The sequence below is a fragment of the Salvelinus namaycush genome, chromosome 5 (genome assembly GCF_016432855.1).
Source record: "Salvelinus namaycush isolate Seneca chromosome 5, SaNama_1.0, whole genome shotgun sequence".
Classification (NCBI taxonomy): domain Eukaryota; kingdom Metazoa; phylum Chordata; class Actinopteri; order Salmoniformes; family Salmonidae; genus Salvelinus; species Salvelinus namaycush.
Window position 1 is genome coordinate 30,789,049 of NC_052311.1, and position 14,263 is coordinate 30,803,311.

A 14,263-nucleotide genomic window follows, 5' to 3' on the forward strand; every position below is an offset into this window, starting at 1 on the left:
CACAATTCAATTTCCACCAAATAAGTATTTTTCAAGCATGACTTACTTGGTTGGCACACATCAGTTGACCTTTGTCTTCCTGAACTGTTATAAAGTGTTATAGCATGGTTCCAAAGGAACCTTATCAGAGCAATATATCAGATACTGCTGACCTATGCAGACATAAATTACTTATTAGTTGAGTTTTAGGGGATTCTGTAATTTCGACACCAATCCATTGTAGACGATAACTCCATTCTAAAACCGACAAACCTAGACGTAGAGACAGATGTCTCAGATGCCAAGGGGTTTGTATTGTGTATTTAAATACTGTCTTCTCGACATAGCTCATTCTACTGTACATTGCATTTTAGTTAACACTGTTTATACACACACCGCATATTTGTTTATATACTGGATTCTTGACATAGCTCGCTCTAATATATGTACTGCTGTACATATTCTTCTTAGTATATCTTGTGAGGGGAGGATGGCTCATAATAATGATTGGAATGGAGTGAATGGAATGGTATCAAACACATGGAAACCATGGCCCAGTACATCACTGGGGCCAAGCTTCCTGCCATCCAGGACCTCTATACCAGGCAATGTCAGAGGACAGCCCTAAACATTTATTTCATTTATTTTTTACTTAACACTTTTTTTCCCTTCAAACTTCTTAAAGCATTGTTGGTTAAGGGCTTGTAAGTAAGCATTTCACTGTAAGGTCTGCACATGTTGTATTCGGTGCATGTGACAAAATTTGATTCCATTTTTTAAATGTATTTGATACCATTCCACCAAATCCGCTTCAGCCGTTACCACAAGCTCGTCCTCCCCAATTAAGGTGCCACCAACCTCCTGTGATGGAAACCAGGTGTTCAAACGTTCATAGATGACCAGTAGGGTCAAATAATAATAACCGGGGTTGTAGAGGGTGCAACAGGTCAGCACCTCAGGAGTAAATGTCAGTTGTCTTTTCATAGCCAAGCATTCAGAGGTCGATGCAGAAGGTGCGGTAGGTAGAGAGAGAAAGCGTCAAAAACAGCAAGTCCGGGACAAGGTAGCAAATCCGGTAAACAGGTCAGGGTTCCATAGCTGCAGGCAGGACAGTTGAAACTGGAGCAGCAGCACGACAGGGTAGCACGTCTGGTGAACAGGTCAGGGAGGTTCCATAGCCACAGGCAAAACAGCAGAAACTGGATCTGGGGAAATTCCTTTCCAGCCATTACTATGAGCCTCCTCCCCATGTAAAGTGCCACCAGCCACCACTGGCATATATTGCGTTTGAATTACTGTTATAGTGCTATTTGGGTTGTTTATTGGATTCGTTCAGATATTTCTTGATTTCTTGTATTTCTTTTTTGTTATTTGTTTGACATTTTACTGCTTTGTAAGGAGCTAGCTACATACGCATTTCACTGCACCCGCTATATCATCTGTTAAACTGTGTAAGCGACCAATTCGATTTGATTTGACGTACAGACAGATGTAGCCTACAGACAGACACAGACACACACACAATAGCAGGAAAGACAAGACAGTATGAAACCTGAAAAGCAACATAATAAATATGATCTGGATTTATTTTAAGGCACACACACACCATCATCATGCACTCAACGCGTGCTGTAATGTATAACAAAGGGTTTGCTGAGTATACATGGTGTTCCTTTTATCTTGGAAGTCATACTATCAACTTCTAATACAACTCAAAGTCCACAAAAGATGCATTGATACACTAACAAGCCCCCGTCCGACTTTCTCGACCAATTGCAGCCTCCCGCCTCCGTCATCCCGTCCAATAAATAATGCTTTGTAAGCCGAAATCGGCCTTCTCAACTAGTCGTAATTGTTACTTGGAAGTAGGAGACCGTTTGTCTATTCATTTTCTGCAGCTGTCGGTGTTGACTTTGTCATATTTTTAAAGTAAGTTTTCCATTTTCCTAAAACGTTGGAAAAGGTTGCCGGTGGACAGCAGCGCTGAAAGTAGATGCTCTGAAATGTTGCAATGGAATTGTAGTAGATTACAATGTTTCAGCCCGATGTTGCAAGAAAGTCTTTGGAAGTTTGCATTTTTTTAGGCTCGATGAAGTATGCGAAACTCTGCAACCCATGCGTCAGATACCTCTTCTGTCTAGTCAAAACAGTGTAGGCTAACCATTTTTAATGCAAGTGTAAGCCTATAACTTTTTTTGCTTCTCAAATGTAGATATACACGTATATAATTGAAATCATGGTTTCTGTAACTCGACAGCGCGTGATTGTCAGCGTTTAGGTAGTCTGAAATGCCACACAAAATGTACATTTACATCCGCGTTCTACCTGCGCTTATGTTCTGGCTGGCTTAACTTGTGATAATTATGTAGGGTAATCCTGTTATCGCGAATGTGTTGGCAAAATATACCTTTATGGTCCTCCGGAATGTTTTTTAAATTATATTTTAAATGGTACGACTGTCTCCTAGTTTACTGTGAACCTATATGTCCTAGGGAGAGGGTAATTTATCAGGGGTGTATTCATTACGCAGATTCTGTTGCAAAACATTTTATAACTAACACTAAAGGTGACGTAAAAGCTGTTGGGTACATAAACGATAGTGCTGAGTGATTAATGCATTTCGAGGTCGTTTTCAGTTCTATTAGGATAATCACTGTTTTCGATTACAATTATATTTTTTAAACATTAAATGCATTATAAAATAATGACATTAAACTGATTTTTGGCGCTTTTACTGGAAATTCCAAAGCCAATGTTTTTATGTAACCTTTATTTAACTAGGCAAGTCAGTTAAGAACAAATTCTTATTTACAAAGACGGCCTTCCAAAAGGCAAAATGCCTCCTGTGGGGACGGGGGCTAGGATTTGAAAAAAATGCGACAAAGCACAGACATAAGACAACAACAGAAATAATAGTGAACATTTAACTGCCAAAACATTGCAAATATTACATTGTCTCAGTCAGGTCCACGTTGGGTAGACATCAATAGAAAAATAGGAAATTAAATCAAATGTAATTTGTGTATTCGTTTTTATTTGACTATTTTGAATTCCTCAGGCATCTAATTTCTGCTCAGGCAGTGTCTGGCAGCCAACCAGACAAATCTAACGTTATCTGTGCTCCCCAGGCTTACTGTCTTTAGCCAACCTATGTAGCTAGCCTGCCTATGCTGCAGAGCTGTCAATGACAAAATCATTTTACTAGTTCTTCAAAGTAGATATAGCACACTTTCAACCTGTCATTTAGTTGTGTACATTCCTCTCCCATGCTGTCTATGCAGTCTGTATCGAACGTAGCTGGCGTAAAAGTATATGTCTAGAGGGGAAGAGCTGAAGCGAGAGGTTTTGCCAAAATGCGTTTATGGGTTATTTTGGGCCAAAGCTTGTCACCTGTCTTCCCGCCTTTAGGACAACGACTCCCATTGTTAGGGCGGAGACATGAGCATCTCGTCATTCAATATAGATCTCTGATCAGGTTCTGTCCGAGCCGGAAACAGGCGCTGGTTATGGTAGCTAATTACCACTCTTCTGCGCAGAACTAGGTTGAATATTTGATTAATGAAAACTAAAACTCTATTCAGACCGGCGTCCCACATAGTTCTTGACTTGATTTCTCTCGTGAATTATTTGATTTCTCTCTAGAGAAAAGGCACGTCGGGCTCACAAAAAAACGAACTAAATGGAATTCAAGTAATTGAACAGAACTCGGTCAATTAGTTGTTTAATAAACCGAAAAAAAATAACTGTCGGTTAATCCCTAAGCATTATTAAACAAGTCGGTTAATCCCTAAGCATTATTAAACAAAATTGTAGCAGTTTTAATTTAATGTTTAAAACACGTTGCCATTCCAATCTGAAAAGTCGGCGACGTGTTTGTCACAAGCTACACATATAAATGATCGATTTTTCTATGCTCTAAAGTGGAGTGAAGTCTTCGGTTCCTACAAACTTAATCCAGCCACTTACTTTTTTTACAGACCCAACTGAACTAAACGTTTTTGCAACAGAATCGGCATAATTAATACACCCCAGCTTTCAGACTAAAGTTCAAACTACAAGCCAAATATTGACAGTTGCTGAGGGAGGAGGGTGAAGGTCCTGTACAGAGGTGGTGGGTACTGTCAGTGTCTGAGAATAAACCACACTTGAACCACCATCAGGACAAACTAGCCTACATAACTCATTTTAGGTTACTGGATTGAATTTATTAAATTCCTTTTTCTTCTGTTAACTGACTTTTCTCACCTACACAGGATGACTACCCAGTTCCCATCCCTCTCTCCGGTGCAGAAGAAGGAGCTCTCTGACATAGCCCAGAGGATCGTGGCTCCAGGGAAGGGCATTCTGGCAGCAGATGAGTCCACAGGTGAGTAGGCCAAACTGGCCATGGAGGAGTGGGGTGGAGAGGGTGGTTGGCTGTTGCATTTTCTCAGCAAGTAGTGGTGGCCTGTATGGGTTTGTCATCTGAAGGGTAAGAGTTGGAGGTAGCCTTAATTTGAGAAGTTACAGGAATCTGTAATTCTTAGATATTGTTCTCCCCCCTGAAATGCCACTAATGTTCTTTCCTGCCAATTTCTCCGTCCAGGCACCATGAGTAACCGCCTGCAGAAGATAAATGTGGAGAACACTGAGGAGAACCGTCGGACTTTCCGCGACCTCCTGTTCTCTGCAGTTGACCCCAACTGCATTGGTGGAATCATCTTTTTTCACGAGACACTGTATCAGAAGTCTGACAAGGGTGTCCTCTTCCCCCAGGTCATCAAGGACAAGGGCATTGTGGTCGGCATCAAGGTGAGAGGATCAGCAATACCATCCTTCAATCCTTGATCAGGGAAGTGAATTGTACAAGATCAAACGCTGAAATTAGTATGCAGTTTAAGTACGTAATAGGCTAGTATGGGTATTTGGACACGGCCACACTCTTCCCATAGTCTACTGATAAGATTGGTTAGGTGAAGGCAATTATAACCATATGCCCAACCAGCCAACAACTCACTACTGGAGTATCTACTGGTTTCACTTATCAAGATTGTGTGTGTGATGTAATATAATGGCACTATAACGATCAAACACTACTGGGAAAGGGTAGGCTTGGGCTCTATACTGTATATATCGGGGTATTTTGAAAGTGTGTGCTATGCCACCACTTATTAATAAGTTAAGTATAACTAACAAATCTATGATGTGTCAAATTAATTATTTCCAGCTCAGGGCTCAAGCTATGCATTTGTTTGCTAAGTGTCTAAATGTCAAGCTCAAGCTTCTTGGTTACAGCCGAGACATTCAATCCCTTCCTCGATGAAGATCCCTGTTGCCTAAATGATCATATCACCTCCACCTTACCTGTCACCCTAGACCCGCTTCAATTTGCTTACCGCCCCAATTGGTCTACAGACGATGCAATCGCCATCACACTGCCCTATCCCATCTGGACAAGAGGAATACCTATCTAAGAATGCTGTTCATTGACTATAGCTCAGCATTTAACACCATAGGACCCTGGGTTTCAACCCCGCCCTGTGCAATTTTTTTTCTGGACTTCCTGACGTTCCGCCCCCAGGTGGTGGAGGTAGGAAACATCTCCACTTCGCTGATCCTCAACACTGGGGCCCCACAAGGGTCCGTGCTCAGCCCCCTCCTGTACTCTCTGTTCACCCATGACTGCGTGGCCATGCACACCTCCAACTCAATCATCACGTTTGCAGACAACAGTAGTAGGCTTGATGACCAACAACCACGAGACAGCCTACAGGGAGGAGGTGAGGGCCCTTGGAGTGTGGTGTCAGGAAAACAACCTCACTCAACGTCAACAACAAAGATGATTGTGGACTTCAGGAAACAGCAGAGTGAGGCCCCCCCCATCCACATCGACGAGACAGCAGTGAAGGTGGAAAGTTAAGTTCCTTGGCATACACATCACGGACAAACTGAAATGGTCCTCCCACACAGTGTGGTGAAGAAGGCGCAACAGCACCTCTTCAACCTCAGGAGGCTGAAGAAATTTGGCTTGTCACCTAAAACCCTCAACTTTTACAGATGCACAATTGAGAGCATCCTGTTGGGCTGTATCACCACCTGGTACGACAACTCCACCGCCTACAACAGCAAGGCTCTCCAGAGAGTGGTGCGGTCTGCACAACGTATCACTGGGGGGAAACTACCTGCCCTCCAGGACACCTACAGCACCCAATGTCACAGGAAGGCCAGAAAGATCATCAAGGACAATAACCACCACTGTTCGCTCCGCTACCATCCACAAGGCGAGGTCAGCACAGGTGCATCAAAGCTGGGACCGAGAGACTGAAAAACTGCTTCTATCAAGGCCATCAGACTGTTAAACAGTCATCACTACCCCATAGAGGCTGCTGCCTACATACAGACTTGAAATCATTGGCCACTTTTTAAAAAATGGATCACTAGTCACTTTAATAATGCCACTTTAATGTTTACATCTTGCATCTCATGTTTATATATACTGTATTTTATACCATCTATTGCATCTTGCCTATGCCGCTCTGTCATTGCTCATCCATATATTTATATATTCTTATTCCATTCCTTTACTTAGATGTGTGTATTAGGTAGTTGTGAGGTTCTAATTCTCAGAGTAAAAAACTAAACGGACACTATGAAAGCTTAACCAAGTTTATTCTCCCAGAGGGTCAATAAGGCTGCATCGGACAGACATTTTCACACAAGCACTGATATTTAACCGTTCTTCATAGGCTGTGTCTCCTACACATCTGTACAAACATCGTTCTTTACTGCTAGGCAGGACACTAAGTGATACTGGCCATAAACTTGTATTTTTCCCTTAAAGGTGACCTCAACCCCACATCACTGATCCATGGCTTTCTCCCCTTATCAATGCCTGCCACATGTAATCGCTTCCCTGCACTCAACACATTCCAAGCTTAATTGCACCCACTATATACCTTCCTCCTATAACCATTAACTTCTGGACTAGACCCTCTAAACCTCAGCACTCCCTCAGTGACCTGAATAAGCATATTTCATATTCTCAGAACCCAACATGTGGAATTGTTAGATATTGCTTCACTGTCGGAACTAGAAGCACAAGCATTTCGCTACACTCTCAATAACATCTGCTAACCATGTGTATTTCACCAATAAAATTAGATTTTTTAATTGTATTGTGCCGCCCCATAAAAAAAGTTTGGGGAAATAGTGCCCCTTGTGTGCACTTTCGGTAATACATACCCCGGTATGGTACAAAATCGCTATCACTATGAAAATCTGGATACTGCCCAACCCTCGGAAAGGGGTTATAGTTTGACCGTTTATTTTCTAGGTGGACAATGGCACAGCTGGTCTGAATGGAACAGATGGAGAGATGACCACACAGGGTAAGAATAGCTCTTAATTTATTTTGCAACTCTGTAACAAATGCATTAAAGCTATACATTAAAATCAACCAGCTTCTCCAATCTCCCTAGCCCACATTTAGTCAGTTTGACATGATGGCATGACCATGGAAGCAATGTATTATAAAAACCTCTCATCAGGTCTTGATGGACTCTCGGGCCGTTGTGCTCAGTACAAGAAGGACGGTTGTGACTTCGCCAAGTGGAGGTGTGTGCTCAAGATTTCAGACGCCTGCCCCTCAGCCCTCGCCATCGCAGAGAACGCTAACGTACTTGCCAGATACGCAAGTATCTGCCAACAGGTGTGTGCATGCCATGAGAACTTTGTTTTAAAACTAGTGTTTAGGGTAGGATAAAATATAATGTCCCAGAGGGGGAAATTGTCTGACGCACAGTACTGCTACTGTATACACTACCTGACTTTACGCACAAAACTAACAAATGAGCTGAGAAATTCCTCAAAGGTTTGTCGACACACTGTGTCCACATGTGATAACTGTCCTCTCCTCAGAATGGCCTGGTGCCCATTGTGGAGCCAGAGATTCTGCCTGACGGAGACCATGACCTGCTGCGCACTCAGTACGTCACTGAGAAGGTGATCATAACCTTGTTATCCTCTCAAATACTTTGATGGTCTTCAGTTAAACACTTGTGAATCACATTTCTGTCTCTCCCTTCCACAAAGCCAGTGCTGGACTGGTTTACCAGCATGGAATTAAACTCATACCTCATTCTCCTCTTAGTCATGCCCCAATTTAAGCTAGCATCACTGAACCTGAACCAAACACCTCTCTAAACCCAACTCTCCCCTCACCAGGTCCTGGCTGCCACGTACAAGGCCCTGAATGATCACCATGTCTACTTGGAGGGCACCCTGCTGAAGCCTAACATGGTCACCGCCGGACACTCCTGCCCCAAGAAGTTCACCCCCCAGGAGGTCGGCATGGCCACCGTCACTGCCCTGAGGCGCACTGTCCCTGCCGCCGTGCCTGGTGAGACTAGGTTGGGGGTTTGTCGAGGTGGTGATGGTAATGTAGGTAGTGGGATGTGATCAACACAATGATTGTCCCAAACAGGTGGGGTTAGGTGTAAAGGTAGACTTGAAACTTGAAGTAAAAACCGTATATTTGGTTGATCGGTGATGCCAAAATGAAACCCATCACCAAATTGCTAAACATTCTACCCCCCTTAAGGCATCACCTTCCTGTCTGGAGGCCAGAGCGAGGAAGAGGCCACTCAGAACCTGAACGCCATGAACCAGACGGCCCTGCACCGGCCCTGGAAGCTCTCCTTCTCCTACGGCCGCGCACTCCAGGCCTCCGCCCTCGCCACCTGGAAAGGCAAGGCGGCCAACAAGAAAGCGGCACAGGATGCCTTCACCTCCAGAGCCAAGGTAAGATGGAGGGGGCTATGCTATGTTAGGGTGGGGTTGACACCTTGCTTAGAGGTGCAGGCTACATGGATATCATTGGGACGCTATTGTATGGTGGAGTTTTCTTGTATCCTGAAGAAGTGTCCCATTTGCGGTCTCCTTTCTCGCTCTCAAAGCTTCATTCTGGAACCACATACCTTGATTACTGAATCACAAATGTACATTTTCAGAGCAATGGCCTTGCCTCCAAGGGAGAGTACACAGCGGTGAGCAGCGCTGACCAGGCCTCCATGCAGTCCCTGCACACAGCTAACTACGTCTACTAACTAGACAACACACGTCAGACAAGGACCACAGAATGCAGAAAATGTCACCTGTACACGTCCCTTCTCATTCCTGCAATGACAACAATCCCCTATGACCAATCCAGTTGTACGAGTTATTATTTTACTACTAAACAGACTGAGTAAATTAAATAAATGTATAAACTTGGGCCTCCAGAGTGGCGCAGCGGTGCTTGAGGTGTCACTACAGACCCTGGTTTGATTCTAGGCTGTATCACAATCGGCTGTGATTGGGAGTCCCATAGGGCGGCGCACAATTGGTCCAGCATCGTCCAGGTTTGGGTTTGGCTGGGGTAGGCTGTCATTGTTAATAAGAATTTGTTCTTAACTGACTTGCCTATTTAAATAAAGTTTTTTAAAAAACTAACTGTTGTAAATGTGTCAAATGCTGTGTGTGGGGGGAATACATTTAGGGGGTTGTCTGTAAATTAATTAAATGGACAAAACATTAAACAATAATGCCATTTGCTGAAAATGTGACGTTAACAATGTATAGAACCTACATGTTGAACTGTAATGGCTACAATTGTTGGCTGGATTAAAAAGGGTGACTTTCATGAGGTGGGTACTTAAAACCAAAATAAATAATATATATACACTACCATTCAAAAGTTTGGGGCCACTAAGAAATGTCCATGTTTTTGAAAGAATCTATTTTTTTAGTCCATTTAAAATAACATCAAATTGATCAGAAATACAGTTTAGACATTTATTGTAAGTGACCATTGTAGCTGGAAACGGCTGATTTAAAAAAAATATATCTACAAAGGCCCATTATCAGCAACCACCACTCCTGTGTTCCAATGGCACGTTGTGTTAGCTAATCTAAGTTTATCATTTTAAAAGGCTAATTGATCATTAGAAAACCCTTTTGCAATTATGTTAGCACAGCTAAACTGTTCTCCTGATTAAAGACGTGATAACTGTCCTTTAGACTAGTTGAGTATCTGGAGCATCAGTATTTGTGGGTTTGATTATAGGCTCAAAATGGCCAGAAACAAATAATTTTCTTCTGAAACCTGTCAGTCTATTCTTGTTCTGAGAAATGAAGGTTATTCCATGCCTGAAATTGCCAACACTACTCCCTTCACAGAACAGCGCAAACTGGCTCTAACCAGAATAGAAAGAGTGGGATGCCCCGGTGCACAACTGAGCAAGAGGACAAGTACATTAGTGTCTAGTTTGAGAAACAGATGCCTCACAAGTCCTCAACTGGTAGCTTCATTAAATAGTACCAGCAAAACACCAGTCTCAACGTCAACAGTGAAGAGGCGACTCCAGGATGCTGGCCTTTTAGGCAGAGTTCCTCTGCCCATCTTTTCTTTTTATTGGCCAGTCTGAGATACGGCTTTTTCTTTGCAGTTATGCCTAAAAGGCCAGCATCCTGGAGTCGCCTCTTCACTGTTGAGATTGGTGTTTGCGGGTACTATTTAATGAAGCTGCTAGTTGAGGACTTGTTTGAGAAACAGACACCTCGCTAGACACTAATGTACTTGTCCTCTTGCTCAGTTGTGCACTGGGGCCTCCCATTCTATTCTAGTTAGAGCCAGTTTGTGCTGTTCTGTGAAGGGAGTAGTACACAGCATTGTACGAGATCTTCAGTTTCTTGGCAATTTCTCAGAACAAGAATAGACTGACGAGTTACAGAAGAAAGTCCTTTGTTTCTGGCCATTAAGCCTGTAATCGAACCCACATATTTTGATGCTCCAGATACTCAACTAGTCTAAAGAAGGCCAGTATTATTGCTTCTTTAATCAGCACAACAGTTTTCAGTTGTGCTAACAATTGCCAAAGGGCTTTTTAATGATATGTTGTGTTAGCTAATCTGCCATTAGAACACAGTGGTGGTTGTTAATGGGCCTCTGTAGATATTCCATAAATCAACCCTTTCCGATCAATTTGATGGACAAAAAATTTGCTTTCCTAAGTGACCCCAAACTTTTGAACGGTAGTGTGTATATATATACACACACACACACAGTCAAAAGTTTGGACACACCTACTCAAGGTTTTTTTTTTATGTACTTGGTATTTTACGAAATAGCCCTACATTGTCTCAAATGCACTGAAAGAAATTCCACAAATTAACTTAAAGCACACCTGTTAATTCAAATGCATTCCAGGTGACTACCTCATGAAGCTGGTTGAGAATGCCAAGGGTGGCTATTTTGAAGAATATACAATTTGATTTGTTGAACATTTGTGGTTACTACATAATTTCTTCACTATTTAACAATGTAGTAAAAATTTAAAAAAACTTGTGTGGTGTGTCAACTTTTGACTGGTACTGTACATGTTGAAGAGGGTGGGGTTTAAGCTGGATCACTGCCTTGTGGAAAGAAATGTCTGTTTTTTTACCAATTTTAACCACATTTGTTTGTGTACATGAATTTTATCCTACAACGCCAATGTCTGTCAAAAGCAACGAAGCATGAGAAGACCTTTACTTTTTTTGTTTGTTAATTAGGGTGTGCAGGGTGAATACGTGGTCTGTCGTACGGTAATTTGGTGAAAATACAATCTCACTGAGGAAATGTACACGTCTGCTGTTAATGCAGAGGATTTTTACCAAGGTTGCTGTTGATGCATATCCCACAATTATTGGGCTCAAATTTGTCTCCACTTTTGTGGTTTGATTTGATCAGTCCTTGGTTCCAAATATTATGGAAGATCTCTCAAATGACTACCTCATCTCTGTACCCCACCCATACAATTATCTGTAAGGTCCCTCAGTCGAGCAGTGAATATCAAACACAGATTCAACCACAAAGACCAGGGAGATTTTCCAATGCCTCGCAAAGAAGGGCACCTATTGGAAGATGGGTCAATATAAAGAAAGCAGATATTGAATGTCCCTTTGAGCATGGTGAAGTTATTAATTACACTTTGGATGGTGTATCAATACACCCAGTCACTACAAAGATAGTCATCCTTTCATTACATTTGTTTTTAACTAGGCAAGTCAGTTAAGAACAAATTCTTATTTACAATGACGGCCTAACTTGGACGATGCTGGGCCAATTGTCCGCCGCCCTATGGGACTCCCAATCACAGCCGGTTGTGATACAGCCTGGAATCAAACCAGGGTCTGTAGTGATGCATCTAGCACTGAGATGCGCTGCGTCACTCGGGAGCTTCCTAACTCAGTTGCCGGAGAGGAAGCAAACCGCTCAGGGATTTTACCATGAGGCCAATGGTGACTAAAACGGTTCGAGTTTAATGGCTGTGATAGGAGAAAACTGAACACGGATCAACAACATTGGAGTTACTTCACAATACTAACCGAAATGACAGAGTGAAAAGAAGGAAGCTTGTACAGAATAACAAATATGTGGCAAAGAAATAACTATGTCATTATTAAAGCATTATGTTTGGGGCAAATCTAACATAACAGATCACTGAGTACCACTTCATATTTTCAAGCATGGTGGTGGCTGCATCATGTTGAATATGCTTGTCATCGGCAAGAGATAAAAACTAAAAATAAATGTTTTTTTAACTATTGAAATAGAGCTAATAAGCACAGGCAAAATCCTAGAGGAAAACCTGTTTCAGTCTACTTTCCAAAAGAGACAAATTCACTTTTCAGCAGGACAAGAACCTAAAACACAAGGCCAAATATAGATGGGATGACTTTGAATGTTCCTGAGTGGCCTAGTTACAGTTTACACTTAAACCGGCTTGAAAATATATGGCAAGACAAATTGCTGTCTAGCAATGATCAACAGCCTGCTTGACAGAGCTTGAATACTTTTTATAAGAATAATGAGCAAAATATTGTACAATCCAGGTGTGCAAGGCTCTTAGAGACTTACCCAGAAAGACTCACAACTGTGTTCACTACCAAAGGTAATTCTAAGGTGTGAATACATATGTACCTCAGAGGTGTGAATACGTATGTAAATTTGATATTTCTGTATTTCATTTGCAATAAATTAGCAACATTTTTGAAAAAGGTTTTCACTTTCATTATGGGGTATTGTGTATAGATGGGTAAAAAACATTTAATTCAGGCTGTAATGCAACAAAATGTGCAATAAGTCAAGGGGTATGAATAGTTTCTGAAAGCACTTTCCAGCCTTGTAAGACTAAGTAGCCAAGTAGCTAGATTATTGTCAATGTACAGTGTTTAGGTATAGTAAGAACTAAAATATACATTTTAGACTCAAATTGGACGTAAATTTAATTCTTGCACTTGCTAGTGTGACTCACCTGTGGTGGCTGAGCGCTCCTCGAGACTTGATGGTTGACCACTAAAGCTAGTGGCTTATCAATGTTAGAAATTATTGGTAGTCAAAGGGTAAAACAATAACATGATATTCAAATGAGTAGCTATGTATTGAGTGAAAAACTATTTTTTACATTTACATTTACATTTTAGTCATTTAGCAGACGCTCTTATCCAGAGCGACTTACAGTAGAGTGCATACATTTTATTACATTTTTACATACTGAGACAAGGATATCCCTACCGGCCAAACCCTCCCTAACCCGGACGACGCTATGCCAATTGTGCGTCGCCCCACGGACCTCCCGGTTGCGGCCGGCTGCGACAGAGCCTGGGCGTGAACCCAGAGACTCTGGTGGCGCAGCTAGCACTGCGATGCAGTGCCCTAGACCACTGCGCCACCCGGGAGGCACCCTCCCTTAAAGCAATTGGTACAAAAAAAGCAAGCTACACAAATACAGTGCAATTAAAAACACCCCATTAGGCACACACACACAGTTTGGTATTGATATCCTTGTGGGGACCAAATAATTGATTCCCATCCAAAATCCTATTTTCCTTAAACCCCAAACCCTTAACTCTAAAACTATACCTAACTGTTACTCCTAACACTAATTGTAACTCTAACCCTAAAATAGCATTTTTCCTCATGGGGACGACAACACGAGGCTACCCACAAGGATAGTTAATCAAAAACACACTCACACCACACAGTTGCTGCAGTACAGTATAATTGATATGTTATTATTGACCATTTCCATTGATCAGATATAGGACAATTTCTGACTATAACTATACGTCCTCCACTAAGGGGAGTAGTATACACAAACGAGCCAAATGAACACGTTTGATTGGTTAGTGATTATAGGCCTGCTGAAGTGAAGATTATCAGGAGTAGGTTGAATAGTAGGCCTTCTCATTTTTAGGTTTCACTTTAATTGTCCCCAGGCTCAAT

General features: G+C 42.0%; 1 protein-coding gene across 1 annotated transcript; it reads left to right on the forward strand.

Annotated features, from left to right (window-relative positions):
• Window positions 1–1,775: 1,775 nt before the first annotated feature.
• LOC120048186 (fructose-bisphosphate aldolase B-like) lies at window positions 1,776–9,307 on the forward strand. The gene is made up of 9 exons (XM_038993950.1): window positions 1,776–1,908; window positions 4,233–4,345; window positions 4,565–4,770; window positions 7,292–7,346; window positions 7,506–7,666; window positions 7,876–7,959; window positions 8,182–8,356; window positions 8,558–8,757; window positions 8,967–9,307. Exons 2-9 carry the CDS (start codon window positions 4,234–4,236, stop codon window positions 9,060–9,062), a joined length of 1,089 nt encoding a protein of 362 aa, XP_038849878.1. The 5' UTR covers window positions 1,776–1,908; window position 4,233; the 3' UTR covers window positions 9,063–9,307.
• The last annotated feature ends 4,956 nt before the right edge of the window (window positions 9,308–14,263 follow it).